The following is a 16,313-nucleotide window of genomic DNA, read 5'->3' on the forward strand; positions in this document are numbered from 1 at the left end:
TTTTACATAAGAACATAAGGCTTGCCATACTGGGTCAGACCAAGGGTCAGTCAAGCCCAGTTTCCTGTTTCCAACAATGGCCAAGCCAGATCATAAGTACCTGGCAGGATCCCAAGGGGTAAATAGATTCCAAGCTGCTTATCCTGAGACTAAGCAGTACATTTCTGCAACTCTACCTTAACAATTGTTAATGGATGCTTCCTCCAGGAACTTGTCCAAACCTTTTTTTAAACATAACTATACACATAGCTTTCACCACATCTTCTTGCAACAAATTCCAGAGCTTAATTGTGCTTTGAGTAAAATAATATTTTCACTTATTAGTTTTAAATGTATTATCCAGTAATTTCATTGAGTGTCCCCGGTCTTTGTACTTTTCGATAGAGTAAACAACTGATTAAATTTGACTCATTCTATTCCACTCATTTTATAGATCTCTATTATATCTCCCCCCAGCCGTCTCTTCTTCAAGCTGAAGAGTCCTAACTTCTTTAGCCTTTCTTCATACGGGAATTGTTCCATCCCCTTATCATCTTAGTCGCCCTTCTCTGTACCTTTTCTAACTCTGCTATATATTTCTTGATATGTGGTGACCAGAACTGAACACAATACTCAAGATGAGGTCGCACCATAGAGCGATACAGAGGAATTATGATATCCTCTGTTTTATTCTCCATTCCTTTCCTAATAATCCCAAGCATTCTATTTGCTTTCTTGGCTGCTGCTGCACACCGAGCAAAAGATTTCAACGTATTTTCAATGACACCTAGATCCTTTCCTAATGTGGAATCTTGCATTTTGAAGCTATAATTTGAATCACTCTTCCCTAAGTGTATCACTTTGCACTTGTCTACATTAAATGTAATTTTCCATCTGCATGCCCCCAGTCTCCCAGGTTTTGCAATGCCTTCTTGCAATTTCTCAATTTCTTTCAGCTCTTCTGAATCATCACCTTTGAATATCATTTTGGCATGGGTATCTCTCTTATATCTTCCTCAGTGAATACCGAAGCAAAGCATTCATTTAGTCTCTCTATGGCTTTGTCATCCCTAAGTGCCCCTTTTATCCCTTGATTATCTAATTGTCCAACTGACTCCCTCACAGGCTTTTTAACTCAAATGTAATTGAAAAAGTTTTTATTATGAATTTTTGCTTTCACGGCATACTTCTTTTCAAATTCTCTTTGTCTTCCTTATCAATGCTTTGCATCTGACTTACCAGTGCTTATGCTCCTTCATGTTTTCTTCATTCAAATCCCTTTCCCATTTCTTGAAAGATGTTTTTAGATATTATATAGCTTCTCTCACCTCACCTTGTAACCATGCCGGTAGTCGTTTAACCTTCCTTCCACCTTTTCTATTGCGTGGAATACATCTGGTATGAGCTTCCAAGATAGTTTTTATAAATATCATCCTTGCCTGAGCTAAATTCTTAACCTTTGCAGTTGCTCCTTTCAGTTTTTTCCTAACCATTTTTCTTATTTTATCATAGGCACCTTTTTGAAAGTTATATGCTGTTGCAGTAGATTTTTTTTTTTTTTTAGTGATCGCCCTTTAGTAATTAAGTCCAATTTGATCATGCTGTGATCACTATTGCCAAGTGGCTCAAACACTGTTCCGTTGCACCAAATCCTGTGTTCCACTAAGGACTAAGTCTAAAATAGTTTCCCTTCTTGTTGGTTCTTGTATCAGCTGCTCCATGAAACAGTCATTTATTTCATCTAGGAGCTTTACCTCTCTAAAATTTGCTAATGTAACATTCACCCATTCAATTATGGGGTAAATGAAATCACCCATTATTTCTGTGCTGCTGATTTTGTTAGTTTCCCTAATTTTGAGCGAGGGAGGCTGCTGAAAGGAGTAGGTTCACTGCTTTCTGTTTGTATAATAGCAGCTGATGACAAGTGACGTGGAGTAGAACAGAGATCCACGAGTTTTTTTTTGTTTTGTTTTGTTTTTTTTTACTTTCTCTCCAAAATATTATCCCCTCTACAAGGAACAGCAACAAGAATCTGAATATCTTTGCAAAGGCCTGAAGCCTGGAGCCATGCTAGTTTCTGGTTGCAATGGTTATTGCAGATTTCCCAAAGATAAACCATATGCATCATAAGCTGATCTAATTAGGTATTTCCCACATTATTCTCCTTCTTGAAGTACATAAAAGAAAATCCATAGAGTCTTAAAGGAACTGCTAGGTAATGTCTTGCAGCTTTTGCAAGGAGTATACATGTATTGTATCATATGTAGTGTTTGAGCAGCTATTCTGGATAGTAACATAACTGAAAGGAAACACTTCTATGCCAAGGTGTCTAGTAACTTGGAATCTTTTCCCAGAGGGATATACTGGAATGTGTCTTGGAATGCTTTGCTTTTTTCGAAGCTGATTACACTGCTAATGACTCATAAGAGAGTTGTAAGTTTTAATGACCTGGAGAAGGTTAAACTTTGTATTTGATATCTAATTTCCTTTCTACTGGTAATTTAGATACCTGTAATACTCTGTAAATCAGAATAGCAACAACTTATTTTGAGGCTTGGATAAATTTTAGTACACCAAATATACTTTCCCTCCGTTATGACTGCTGTAAAGTAAATGGACATGTTTTTGACATTTTTTGGACAAGGGCAAATATGATATATCCTCCTGCAGAGATGTACTTCCGGGAAGGCTGCAAAGGATCAGATGAAGACTTGTGGACTTATTAGCGTCAAAATGGTATGAAAGGGAAGTATAAGATGACTGCAATTCCTTCTATGAGCCAAACAACTCTATAGGTGGGTCTTCTAGCTTTTCTACTCTTAGAGAAAGAGAAACCCTGAGACTTCAATTCAGTATGCATCAATTCTAGTCTGGGTTGATTTGTGTATTTTGCTTACACATTTTCAATGGTAGCTGAAGGTGAATTACATTCAGGTACTGTAGGTATTAGGAAGATAAGGTGGTCTAGTAGAAGGAGTTTCAATTTTGGTGCAACGGACTCCAAAATGGGACTCATCTATTCTAGCTGGGATAGAGGAGATTGGAAATCTGGTATGTTAATAAAATAGTTTTTGGTGAAGTCAAGCTACATTTTTCCCATGAAGAGGTGATGTTCTTGTTTACTGGGTGAATTCTAGTAGCAGAAATATCCAACTCTAGAACAAGTCATATGTTTGCCTAGAGTAAATTCAAAATTAACTTTTTTTTGTCTTGGTGCCAGATGTGATACCTTTACTTGTGGATGATGCAAACAAGACTTTGCACTTAAGAGTGATGGTGACAAAGATGCTTTTCTGTACATTGTTTAAGCACCAATGCGCCAAACAGCACAACTTTTCTCTCTCATTACTGGAGGGGGAATGAAGCCCATGCTGCAGCTTCTAAGTCATGGCACTTAGCATTAGATGACTTTGGCTTTTGGCAAATTGGCAAATTTGGCTTAATTGATCTGGAGGCTTGAGGATACCTTTAAAAAAATGTTAATGGGTAACTTCTAGATCTTATCATCCTTGGGGACATTTGGGCACAAGCAGCACAAGTTTGGTACATCATGCAATGGGCCTAGTCAGCAAACAGTAGTCATGTTGATCAGACAAGGATATCTTGTAAGAACAGTAAGGGCATCTTTTAAAGCCTGATTTACTTTCCACCACTGGGAAAGTATGCTGAAGCAAGGTCAAAATTTGGAGATGACATTTATTTATTTATTTAACAGTTTTATATACCGAATTTCTTGTAACAGGTTACAAATCAAAACGGTTTACATAATAACAATAACAGTGCCTCAAATAGTGCAATTACATAAAACAGAGGAATACAGAACTAGGATCATGAAACTGTTGAAACAAACCAGGGTATATATAACATAACACTAATAAAAATTTTAAAAAATATTTTTTGAAGGCTTATGACAAAGAAAGAGGAAAAAAAGCAAAAAATACTTTATGAAAGCAAAAATAAAAATAAACTTTGACAAGCAGCCTGAAGAGAAAGTGAGCAAAATGTGTCCTTTCACACAAGCAAAAGAAAAAAAAAGACTGAGATACAGCTACCTGGAATACCAGTTTTTTCTGTCTTGGTGCCAACAGATGACCTCACCCATCTATGTGGCCGATTGCCATCCTGCATGTCCACTGAGAAACCACCATTATGAATTTAAAACCAAAACATCTCAAATACAAAAACATGTAAAATAAGATTTAACGCATCTAATATCATAACCAACAAAGCCCTATGAACCCACACATGAAACAAATATAAGAAACCCAAAATCGACCACTTCAGAGTGTTATATTTAAAACTATTATAGCAATTAAGTTGCTCTTATTTCCAAAAGCAGTGGAGAACAGCCATGTTAAGTACTGCCTGTCTGGAGACCATTAGATTTCAAACAAAATTAAATGTATTTCTTTAGGAAGACTATTCCACATGAATTAGGCAGCTTAAGAAAAGGCTGCTTCTAGATACTACAGATGGTAGATGGGTACAGCTACCAATTCCTCAAGAGCATGCAAGTACTTCAGAATAATAATAAAGGGTGCCCTTAGATTCTCCTTTGACCTACAAATCAAATGGTATGACTTTGGACAAACCTGCACAAAGCTGCAAAGGAAAAGACCTGGGGCAGGTTGGGGGGGAGGGTGATAAGATATATTGAGGGAACTAGTTCCTTGCCTGTGGTTGGGAGAGATCCAAAAGAGAGGTCAGATGATTATTCCTCTTTGGAAACCAGCTTCTCTGACTTGTAAGGGAACCCACATACTTGTTCAAAGCCACTTTCAATAAAAACTGGAGACAACGTCTAAGCCTGCAACTGCAGAGAGAAGTCGATCACCCTAAAAGTTGTGTGCAACTGAACATCACAAGATGGAAGTCCAGCCACGTGATGATCCCTGAAGTTTTAATGTCTGTAAGAACTACACTGAGAAGGTGCTGCTATTGTTCTACATATACAGTACCTGTCTTCCCCTTATAATTTTGCTGGTTCACCAGATACAAACTTGCTGTGTCTGTGGCCTTGACAAAGTTTGCATCCAGTTATGATGCCTAGTATTGTTCACCAGATGTCTTCGGATTCACACCAGCCTTTCTTAGAGAATATGGATATAAATACCAACTAAGACGAAATCATATCGGAAAACCACCAATCCTATGCCAGTGGAATGTGGTAATGTAATCAATATCAACTTTTGGATCCTATACATATTATGAAGTTCTGAGGGAAGAAAAGACTTGGGACTTCATGATTTGAGACTGCACTGCACCACACTGCTTCTATGATTTATGCACATTTCACATCCATGAGCTTTGCACCTGAGGCTTTTCAAGACGCTCAAGCCAAGCTTCAAGTCTAGGCTCCCAGCTCAGCCCAGTCCTGCTCCAATAACTGTGGAGTACTTACCGATCTCATCCTTGTCTAAGCCCTGGTAAGCCAAGCCATCTTCGCCCCATCCTTTGCTTGCATAGCTTACAGAGGCATCTAAGTTCTGGGTCTCCTATCTAAAGACAGTGGCATTAATCTGTTTGCCTGCTGGAGGTCCAGCTGGCTACCCTCTGTGCTAATACAGGACTCATTCTCCAGAGAAATGATCCAACTGCAGCAGAGAGTGGGAGATCCTAAGACTATCTTTGTGACATCTTCATGCACTCCTAATCAACATAAGATGACTGGCTAAATCACTGCTTTAAGCTAGGTAGTTTAACTAGCAATGCATTTAAGAAGTATAGGTTAACTCTGAGCTAGACACAGAGTGATTTGCTCTTTAAATCAGAAACCTAAAACAATATTTATCATATATAAAATCATTGTATACTACAATAAACTTATCCACCTCATGAAAGGTGTAGGCATTGTGTTCTTTTTACATGAGATCTAATCTTATTTTATCTGATTTAAATGTCAGATATACTATGTAAGACTAACTATCCCTTGCACACTGACCCATGAGTTGACTGCCTTTCAGTGCTTCTCTGCTCTAAAGCCTGTTTGGCTTGGTCTTGGTGCCAAAGCAGACTCATCACAAATCCAATGTCGATGCGGAGACAGCAACAGATGTGTCACTCAACACTTCAAACTGAGTAGAGATAGTCAATACACATTCTCAGCACTCTGTACATGCTCAGCTCTGTTATTCTCTTCTGCAGTTCCTCCTCAAAGACTGTGGGGTCAAATAGATAGTTAAACTCAGCAGGGGAATTTGATTATCTGAGGTCTCTCAAGGAGTACAAAAAACCTGAAGCTAGACATCTGGAGGTCTGATGTGGTAACTGCCCTGGTTGGGAGATAGAGCTACCCTTCAGGTGCAGCCACTTTGGGGATTCACGCACAGGCTCAAGAGTACCCCTGATTTCAGAACCATGTGACAAAAGGGATCAGTATCAAGTAATCTTCATCTTTGAAGAGACATCGGCACCATTTATCTTGATTCCATGTTAAAGCACTCAAAGCCTGATGGTCAGCAAGAACTGAAAGACTGATATCTGTCTCAAACCATGGGACTATTCTTAGTCTATGGCACCAAAATTAATGCTTCCTTCAGCAATTCCTGGTCTCCAGGGAGGTCCTTCTGAGTGTCAGTTCATTGGACTGAAACTTCTTTCAGTCTACAAGCTAAACAGTATTTTCATCTTGCAGATCTTGATAACCTTAATATATTTCAGCTGATGTTATGTCACGTATTGTGATCCTCTCTCATCAACAACATACATTCTATTTGCAATCCAGAAAAAACTTGAAGCCACTGGTCTTCATCTTAGATATTGTGAGAAAATAGATAATACAAAAACAAAGGGTAAAATTCTGAAGTTAAGACAACCTGACACTGCATATAATTGCAACCAGAAGGCCTGAATGGGAAACAGGAATGTTAGGCCCATAAATAAATAAAACGAACTGCCAACAAAACCTAACAAAAATAAAAGGGACAAAATGAGGATAAAATTAGGTCTAAGGCACACAATATCATGGTTAAAACCTCTGAAAAAACTGAAATAGCTTTAAAAAGCTGGGAACCATGAGTGTAAAACAATCATTTATTCATTCTGGTGGAGGGGAGGCATGCTATGTATTATGGGTGTGCAGGAGCTCTTTCCAAGAAATTCCTAGCAAGCTTTGGTGATGTTACATCTGCATGACTGATGATTTATCCAGCATTCATAGAATAAAAGATATGTATGTATTTGGGCAGATCAGTGTTTCTGGGCACATCTTTGGGGAGAGTGTAAGGTGTTTATGAACTGTCTATGCTCATGATTCCTCCCATGTTCTTCATTTATTTTCTGGTGTGACTGCTCTATTTTAATGAGTATTGCATAAATATCTTTTATGCAGCTACTATTCACTTTTCCTGATATTTGCCAATCAAAGGTAAAAAAGAATTTGTTAATCAATTCTAGGCATTTTTATTTATAAAACACAGGGGTTTAGTTTATCTTGGATTTTCCAACAGGCGTGGTACAACATAAAACACTTGATAAATCAGACCCTATAACTATACTCTCTCTTTTTTTTATCTATAAGATAGAAACAGTTTGTTTTGCAGCTTCTAAGTAAGTACACTAAATGCAGCAAATGTAAAAGTTTAAAAAGCAACACATACTTGTAGTGGTACTGTTGCCCTACTCGTATGAAGATGAGCCAGCGTTAGCAGATCCACAAGAATTCTAACTCCATTTGAATCCATGAGGTCCTTCACATTTTTCTATATACAAAAATAATAAAAGCATATCAGCTGACACAAAATAACATGATGGAATAAAAAATTATATTCTAAACATGGAACAGTTATTTTTCTAGCCTTAAGCAAAGCAGACATGCTTACCTGTAAACAGGGCTGTAAATCAGTGATTTTTATACTTACCTGCTCTTGCAAGCATTGTATATGTTTGTCTGAGAACTATAAGGTTTTTACAGGCTCGCTGTAGTTTATGTATTTTTTATATATTTATGCTATGTTTTTAGTGCTTGTGTTTTTAATCAATTTTGTTACATTGTGTTTTCTGTATGGTAGTTTTTATGTTTTAACTAAATTATTTATGTACGTATATTGTTAACTGCCTAGAATTATAGATAGTGTGGGTTAGAAATTTTTACATAAATAAGGGCTCTCCATAGATATTAAGGACAAATTAGCCATTGACACAAACCTAGCTCTCAGAGCCCAGTAAAAGCTTTACTGACCCTTTGCAGAAGTTTCCACACACATGCTGCCTCAAGTCCCTCAGTTCTTCCAGAACTTAAAGCTTTAATGAAGTAGATGACTCTCCAGGGAAGCAGGAAGTATTAAGTCTAATTCATCCTGCTTTCTACAAAAGAACCCTATTTATAGATAAGCAAATTTGAGCTCTCTATCAATAAGCAGGCATGAATTAGCCATAACACGTGGGAAGTCCCAAGCTGATGGTTGCCTTGTGGAGCAATTAGTTAGGGACAACCCAGCCTCACCAAGTGGCAAGTGAACTACTGACTGAAAAGGTCGTGCAGAACTGCTGCCCAAAGTTAGTCTTCTTGGGACATGATGTATGGACAGTACTGGGACATGAAAGTGTGCACAGACAACCAAGAAGCAGCTCAACAAATGCCTTCAATAGAAATAGCCCTGAAATAGAGCCAATGAAGTTGTCATGGCTCTCACTGAATGAGCCTTGGCAGAATCTGTAATCTGTAAACCAACCAAAGCATAACAGTGCACTAGGCAGTCTGTTAGCCAATTGGGGAAAGTTCATTTGGCCTTCCCAATCTACTGGAATCACTTGACACAAATAGATGAAAAGCTAGATAGTGAGAATGAGTTCTGTTTAGATACATGCATGCTCTCTTACAGTCTAAGGAGTGAAATGCCCATTCTCCTTTGTGCGCATGTGGTCTTGGAAAGAATATTGACAGCACAATAGTTTGGTTAATAACATGCTTATTCAGAGTCTACAAGCTATTCGCTGCAATAAATGCAAATATATGACCAAATTGATTTTAATAAAATCATGGCAGTAGAACAGAAGGGCAACAAAAGAGGGAAATATGGAACCAAGGATCAGTTGGTGTTGAATTAAGTCATGACCAGTTGTAAAACAAGTCAAAACCTCAGAACAGCATGGATCAACTTTAAAAACAAGCTTTTGATAGTATCCCCCATACTCTTGGATAACAAATTGCCTTGAAATATACAAAGTGAATCCTGGACTGATTAAGTATATGAAGTTTACCATGAAAATGTAGCACATGGACAATGTGTTATTCCTAACAAGATCCAGCAAGGAATGATGAAGGAAGATTCCTTGTCACCAGTCTTGTTCTAACTTGCACAGAATCCTCGGAGTACTCATTGATTCTTTAGGTGCCTTAAATCCAGAGATAATTATCCAGACATCTCATCTACTGTTTGCAGCTTCTGTGACTGTCATTTAGCAGAACAATTCAGAGTAGGGAAATGTTTCTCAGATGACATCAGAATGACATTTGGCATGGATAAATCTGCTAAGGCGACCTTCCATAAAAGAAAATTAAGCAAAATTGAAAACATCTTTTTGACTGAAGAATGTAGCCAAAATAATTTGAGCATGAAAATGTATATAAATATCTAGGGATGGATGAAGGTGCACAAATTCTTCACAAGTTATTTGAAAGAAAAGACCAATAAAGAATACTATAGGATACTGAAACTGATTTTGAAAAGTTCTTTAGTATGAAATAAGATAACTATCAATCAGTTTGCAATTCCTATACTTTCCTATAGTTTTGAAATAGTGGACTAACCCAATAAAGATCTTACGCAATTGCTAAAAGAACAAGAAAACGTCTTCATTGCACATTAACTATTCTATAAGAAACAGTGTATGCCAAGTATATTCCAAGAATTGAAGGTAGTATAAGCATTATAAAAATAGATTGTACATATAGAACTGCTATTATAGGCCTTCAAGCATATCTAACAGAATTAACAGAACCTAATACCCCGAAGGGATAACTCCACGGGAATCGACCGCAACAAAGGTAAAACCTTACCTTTCGACCGCAGAGTATGGATATCGATAGGGGGACTCCTATGGAATAGAATTTTTTTGAAATTTTGAAAGAAGAGCCGTGAGGAAAATTCCTGTCAGGAATCTCAAGAGAGCTCCTTAACCCACGTGGCTACTGCTGCATGGAAAAAAAGACGACTGAAGGGGTACCCCTGCTAGATGCAGGGTCAGTGCATTGCTGGGCAAGACCAGTAGATGCCAGTCAAAGTTCTAGAAACTTTGACAAAAGTGTTCCGTGATTGGGCTCCATCCTGATGATGTCACCCATATGTGAGGACTACCATCCTACTTGTCCTGTGAGAATGTATACTATCAACCAACACATTCAAGGTTATACAAACTTTTGAATAGGACCATTTTATTATTTCCTTTATTGCTATGGTTTAATGATTGTGCTATTGTTTGATGCATAATAGTTTAATTTGAAACATTAAAAACAAGAGACGTGTTTTGATTCATGTTTTCTTAAAATGCTACAAATTCTGCAGGGGTATGTAAACTTATGATCACAACTGTATGGAAGGTATGGGGAAAAACTGATAATTTTTTTCGTACTTCCCAAATTGTAAATCTTAAACATTCATTCAGTTTGGCAAGCATCTCAAAATAGGGCAATTAATTTTGTCAAAACATTCATATAAACTAAAGTATCAGAGATTAGTATAAAATACAATGTGCAGTTTTATGGTTACATTTATACTATAAATAAAACATGTCCAGACCCTCCACCATGTGAACTATTTGTAAAGGGGCAATAACCTTTTTCATGAGATAAAATACATTTCAAACAAGACGTGGGGTTATCTTACCTTATTGAGAATCAGTTTGTTTAGGAATAAAATCAACCGATCCCTCTCAAGTCTATCTGTACACTATTAAAAAAGAGGAGAAAAAATGTCAATGTCCCTTCCACAGAAAGAAACAATGCAATCATAACTTTGAAATGAGCAGATTTATGTTACCTAATGGATTTACCTGTACTTGCTTTCCCTATGAAGACAGCACCCTAATAGACTCTCACTGATTTTTTATAGATTGTTGTATGTCCAGTCAGAGGAACTTCAACTAACCACTAGAACTTTCTCAAATTGTATGCATCACTATCCCTCAGATCCATTTTGATACTGAGAGAAAGGAGAATGGGTAACTGTGTGGCTACCAAGATGCTCTCTTCAGACAGCACACATTTCTTGTCAGTTAACCTCTTCTCTATAAATTAGAATGTCTAAATGGCACACTGTTAAACCAGTAATTGGTTGAGGATAAAAGCACCAATGGAATGCTAGAGATAAAAACTGAACAGTACTAGAGAACATATTTTGTGCGAGTTTAAGAGTTTTTTTAAAATGACAGATAGAAATAGACAATCCTAAAGGTAAAACTATTGAAAACAGACACTAGAGTGGGAACTGACTCATCTAATAAACATCCTCAAGATAAACTAGTATTTATGAAGGTCCTGGGGTCTAGCCTAAGAGTTAGATGCTCCCTTCCCCCTTCCAGCAAATGTACCAGATAGTAGCACATATAACATTTCAGAGTCATTATGTGCAGTATTGTCTTTGGCCTCTGTATTCCTTGATGCAAAGAAGGTTTTTGACCAAGTGGAATGGTCATTTATGAAAGCTCTGAAGTCCTTTGGTGAGAGAGATACATTCTTTGAGTGGATGATGGCACTGTATGCATCATCCATGCAAGATCTTGGGCAGCAATAATTAATGGGGTGCATTCCCTGGCATTCTTGTTGCAAAGGAGAAACAAGGCGGAGTTAACTGCTATCACCATTTCTTTTTGCCTTAGTAATCAAAAAATTGACAGTTTATGTTAAGACAATTGAAGCCCTTTAAGAGAGTGGTTGTTGGAGAGGCTGCGCTCAAGTTGGCCTTCTATGTTGATATGAAAATTTGTATTTCATCATTTATCTTCCCTTCCAGCATTATTTCACACAAAGAGTTGAATCAGCATGCACATTTTTCAGCATTGTTTCATAAACTAGAATAGTGAAGAAATATATCTGGATATAAGATCAACCTTAATAAATAAAAAATTATGCTTGACTGAAGGATGCAGGTGAAAATAAACTATATGCAAACTACACATTGAATAGAGCTCATTAAGGCTTAAAGAATTTGGGTATTTTTTTGTCACCTAACTTTGACAAGCAATATAGGCTTAACTACTATCCTATCAACCCTACAAGATGAATCAAGGAAGTGGAAGCTTTTGTTAGTTGGCTAAGAAGAATCCACACAGTGAAGATGAACTGGGTTAACCAGTTATTTTATATCTTTTCTCCACGATCATTACCTAAATCCTTATTTGTAATGCTGAACAAAATTATTATTTAGAAATTCAAGAAGGTTAGAGCCAGTACTATACCCTTCAAAGGAATATGATGGTTTGGACTTGCCAGAATTTCATGACTATTATCTGGCATTTTCTCTTTAGCATTCTAATGCAGTGGAACTTTCCTGAGCATTGGCAATATTAGGTGGATATGAGGAGAGGACTGCAAAGGGTTATAAGAAGTATGCCACATTAAAAAACAGAGATATGGAAGAGAGATCCATTAGTTTTCAAGTTTCTACCAAATACTGGAAAGATTTTGGAAGGAAACAGAGAAACAATCACCTATCTCCATTAACTCCTATTTTGACCTGTTTGAGTACTTAAATTATAGCCTGAGGTAGTGTGAAGAGTATGAGGACCTTATTTTTGAAAATGTTTAGTCAATGGTTCCCAAATGGGTATTTCTTTACCTGGAATTATTTCAAAGAGATGACTAAGCTTCAGGACTTTCCATGATTTTTTTTTCTACAACTGTGGGCCTTCTTCCTAGCTCACTTCAAGGGAAGAGATTAGTAACTACATTGGAGATAACAGTCTTTATATTCACTAAAGGAAAAGGTTTAATTGGTTGTATATTTCAAGTAATTAGGGAACTAGGGAAGGATCACGGTCATCCTGTGGTTTTGATATAAGAAACAGTTGAGAACCTGTACTCACTGGAGAGAGTGAAAGATGATCTTTAAGAGTATAGAAAACTGCACAATATCAGCAAATACTTGCCAAAAAAATGTAAAATTTTTTATTGAGTTTATCTTACTCTGATGAGACTTAATATATCCCTTCCAAGAAGAGCTTTACAGGAGAATATACTCTTTGCTGCTGTGCTCTGATTAAGAGTATTTTACATGCAGGGTCCTCTAATTTGGAACTCGTTGGCAGGGTGTCTGAAAGCCAAAACTGGTTTACTGAAGTTTCAGAAATTGGTAAAAGCCTTCCTTTTCCAGTCAGCCTTCAATATGTGAAATAGCACAGAAAGCGTTGACATGATATAATGAAGCTGCTGATAATTAATGAAGTAGGGAAATGATATTCTATTTTGTATATTCGTTTTATTTATGTGAATATTTTATGTTTTTATGTACCATAATTATGGATGTTAAATTTAATTACAGCTTAGAATTGTAGATAGGCAGTTAATAGATATTTCAAATAAATAAGGATTTTTGGGAAAATGTTTTGAGATTGATAAGGTTGACCATAAGAGTATCTATCAATGGATGCATGAATGATAGTCTTGGGTCTGAGCCCATTGGTGGGATGCCATCAAGATTTAAAGGTATTTATTTCTAAAGTTTGTTAGCTGGAAGAACAGCATTATTAGCCAAATAGAGGGCTATCTCCTCTACAAGGGAGAACTGGTTAGCTAAGGCATGGTTTACTATAGAGATGGACAAGGAAAGTGCAGTTGCTTACCTTTAACAGGTGTTCTCCTAGGACAGCAGGATGTTAGTCCTTACATGTGGGTGACATCATCTAATGGAGCCTGGCACGGAAAACATTTGCCAAAGTTTCTAGAAGCTTTGACCAGCAGACTGAGCTTGCACAGACTGCTACTATCCTTGCATCCACACGCGGACCCCCTTCAGTCTCTTAACATAGCAAAATATGAGTGAAAAAATATAACACAAACCGGAGGAGATCCCAATTTCGTGGGAAGGCAGGCGGGATTCCTGAGGACTAACATCCTGCTGTCCTAGTAGAACACCTGTTACAGGTAAGCAACTGCGCTTTCTCCTAGGACAAGCAGGATGGTAGTCCTCACATGTGGGTGAATGCCAAGCTCCAGACTGCCCCATTCAACAGGAGACACTAACAGCGGCTGAACAAAGTGTCAATGGGCACAACACACCTGCAGCGCTGTAGGTCAACAGGGGGCAGTCTGGGTCCCACAAGAAGCACGAAGAAGGAAGAGTTGGGTTGCACAGGGTGGACTGACCAAAAGCACTGTCCGGTTCGTCCATCCCTGTCCAGGCAATAATGAGCCGCAAACGAGTGATGAGAACCCTAGGTTGCGGCCTGGCAAATTTCGAAGGGGACTGCATGCAAATAAACCACAGACGTTGCCACAGCCCTCACAGAGTGAGCCTTTACTCTGCTGGCTAGCTGAAGGCCTGCTTGTGCGTAGCAGAAGCAATGCAATTTGCCAGCCAGTTTGACAAGGTCTGTTTACCCACCGCCACTCCTACCCTGTTGGGATCAAAAGACAAGAAGAGCTGGGTGGACCTGTCTGTGGCCCTCCGTGCGATCCAGATAGAAAATCAAACCCCTTCACAGTCCAAGGGATGAAGCACCTGTTCCCCTGAATGGGAATGAGGCCTCGGGAAAAAAGGTGGGCAAAATGATAGGCTGATTGAAGTGGAAATCAGTCACAACCTTGGGCAGAAACTTAGGATGCGTATGCAAGACCACATGATAGTGGAAGAACTTTGTGTATGGTACTTGCGTAACCAGAGCCTGAAGCTCACTGACCCTACGAGCCAAAGTAATCGCCACTAGAAAAATGACTTTCCAGGTGAGGAACTCCAGGTTGAAGGGCTGCAGCGACTTGAAAGGAGGTCACATGAGTTGTGCCAGGACGTTGAGGTCCCAAGATGCAACCGTAGGCCAAGGAGGGGGCTTCTGCTGGAGGAGACTCCGCATGAAACAGTCCACTAAGGGTTGGACCAAAACAGGTGAGCCAGCAACACCATCCGCAGCCGGATGGGCAGCTGCACGACAGATCCTGCAGAAGCGGGAACCACATCTGTCGGGGCCAAGAGGGCACCACGAGTATCATGGTCCCCCTGTCCTGCTGAAGTTTCAGCAGAGTCCTCGAAGGGAGCAGCAGAGGGGGGTATGCATATAGAAGGCCCCTTCCCCAGTGGAGGGAGAAGGCATCGCAGGCCAGATGGCCGTCTCCCGGCACCAGGGAGCAGAACTTGCTCACCTTGTGAGTGAGAGGAGAGGTGAAGAGGTCCACATTCGGTGTGCTCCACTGGCAAAATATTTTGGCCGCTACCTCAATTGAGGAACCACTCATGCGGCTGGAAGAAGCAGCTCAATCGGTCCGCCATCACGTTGAGATGACCTGGCAAGTAAGTCACTCTTAGAGACATTCCCCTTTAGAGGGCCCAGATACACACTTGCACCGCCTCGTGGCAAAGGAGGAACAAGCCGTGCCACCCTGTTTGTTGATGTACCATATCGCGACTGGTTGACCGATCAGAACTTCCTTGGATGACAACTGGTCCCTGAACACCCACAAGGCATATTGAATTGCTCAAAGCTCCAGAAAGTTTATCTGACAGAGGGCTTCAGTGGCAGTCCAGAGACCTTGCGTGTGGAGGCCATTCACATGGGCTCCTCAGCCCCAGGGGGATGCATCGGTGGTAAGGATCATCTGGGGTGGAGAGGGTTGGAAGGGAAGTCCTTTTTCCAGATTGGAAAGATCTTCCCACCAGAAAAGACACACTCGTAAAAGGTCCGTAATTATGACCGGAACCTCGAGATCCTGAGATGCCTGCCACCACTGGGACCATAGGGTCCACTGGGCTCTCCTCATGCAGAGGCTAGCCAGAGGAGTCACATGGACGGTGTCCACCATGTGGTCTAGTAGGCGAGCAGAAGGCAGGCTGGTACTCTCCGACTGTTGTGCACAAGGGTAGCCAATGAGGCAAGGGTGATTGCCCGGTCTTTTGGTAGACAAGCTTTCGCTTGTGCTGTGTCCAGCCTGGAACCTATGAAATCCAACTGAGGGGATGGACAGAGATGTGACATGGGGAAGTTTATAACAAACCCCACAGTCTGCAGGGTCTGCTCTGTCAGGGCCAGAGGCTCCGGAGCAAGACTCGCTCCTGACCAGCCAGTCGTCCAAGTAGGGGAACACATGGACCAAGCGACACCTGAGGTAGGTGGCCACCACTGCTAAGCATTTGGTGAAAACGTGGGGGGGGGTCGATGCCAGCCCGAAGGGCAAAACTTTGTACTGA

At 39.6% G+C, this 16,313-nt stretch overlaps 1 protein-coding gene across 1 annotated transcript in view; it reads right to left on the minus strand.

Moving 5' to 3' along the window:
- The window catches only part of DNAJC13 (DnaJ heat shock protein family (Hsp40) member C13), a 701,712-nt gene that overhangs the window by 328,336 nt on the left and 357,063 nt on the right, over nt 1-16,313 (minus strand). Inside the window, 2 exon segments of the mRNA XM_029587070.1 lie at nt 7,578-7,679; nt 10,806-10,868. Coding sequence (XP_029442930.1) covers nt 7,578-7,679; nt 10,806-10,868 — 165 coding nt within the window.

This window comes from Rhinatrema bivittatum, chromosome 2 (assembly GCF_901001135.1).
Source record: "Rhinatrema bivittatum chromosome 2, aRhiBiv1.1, whole genome shotgun sequence".
Lineage (NCBI taxonomy): Eukaryota > Metazoa > Chordata > Amphibia > Gymnophiona > Rhinatrematidae > Rhinatrema > Rhinatrema bivittatum.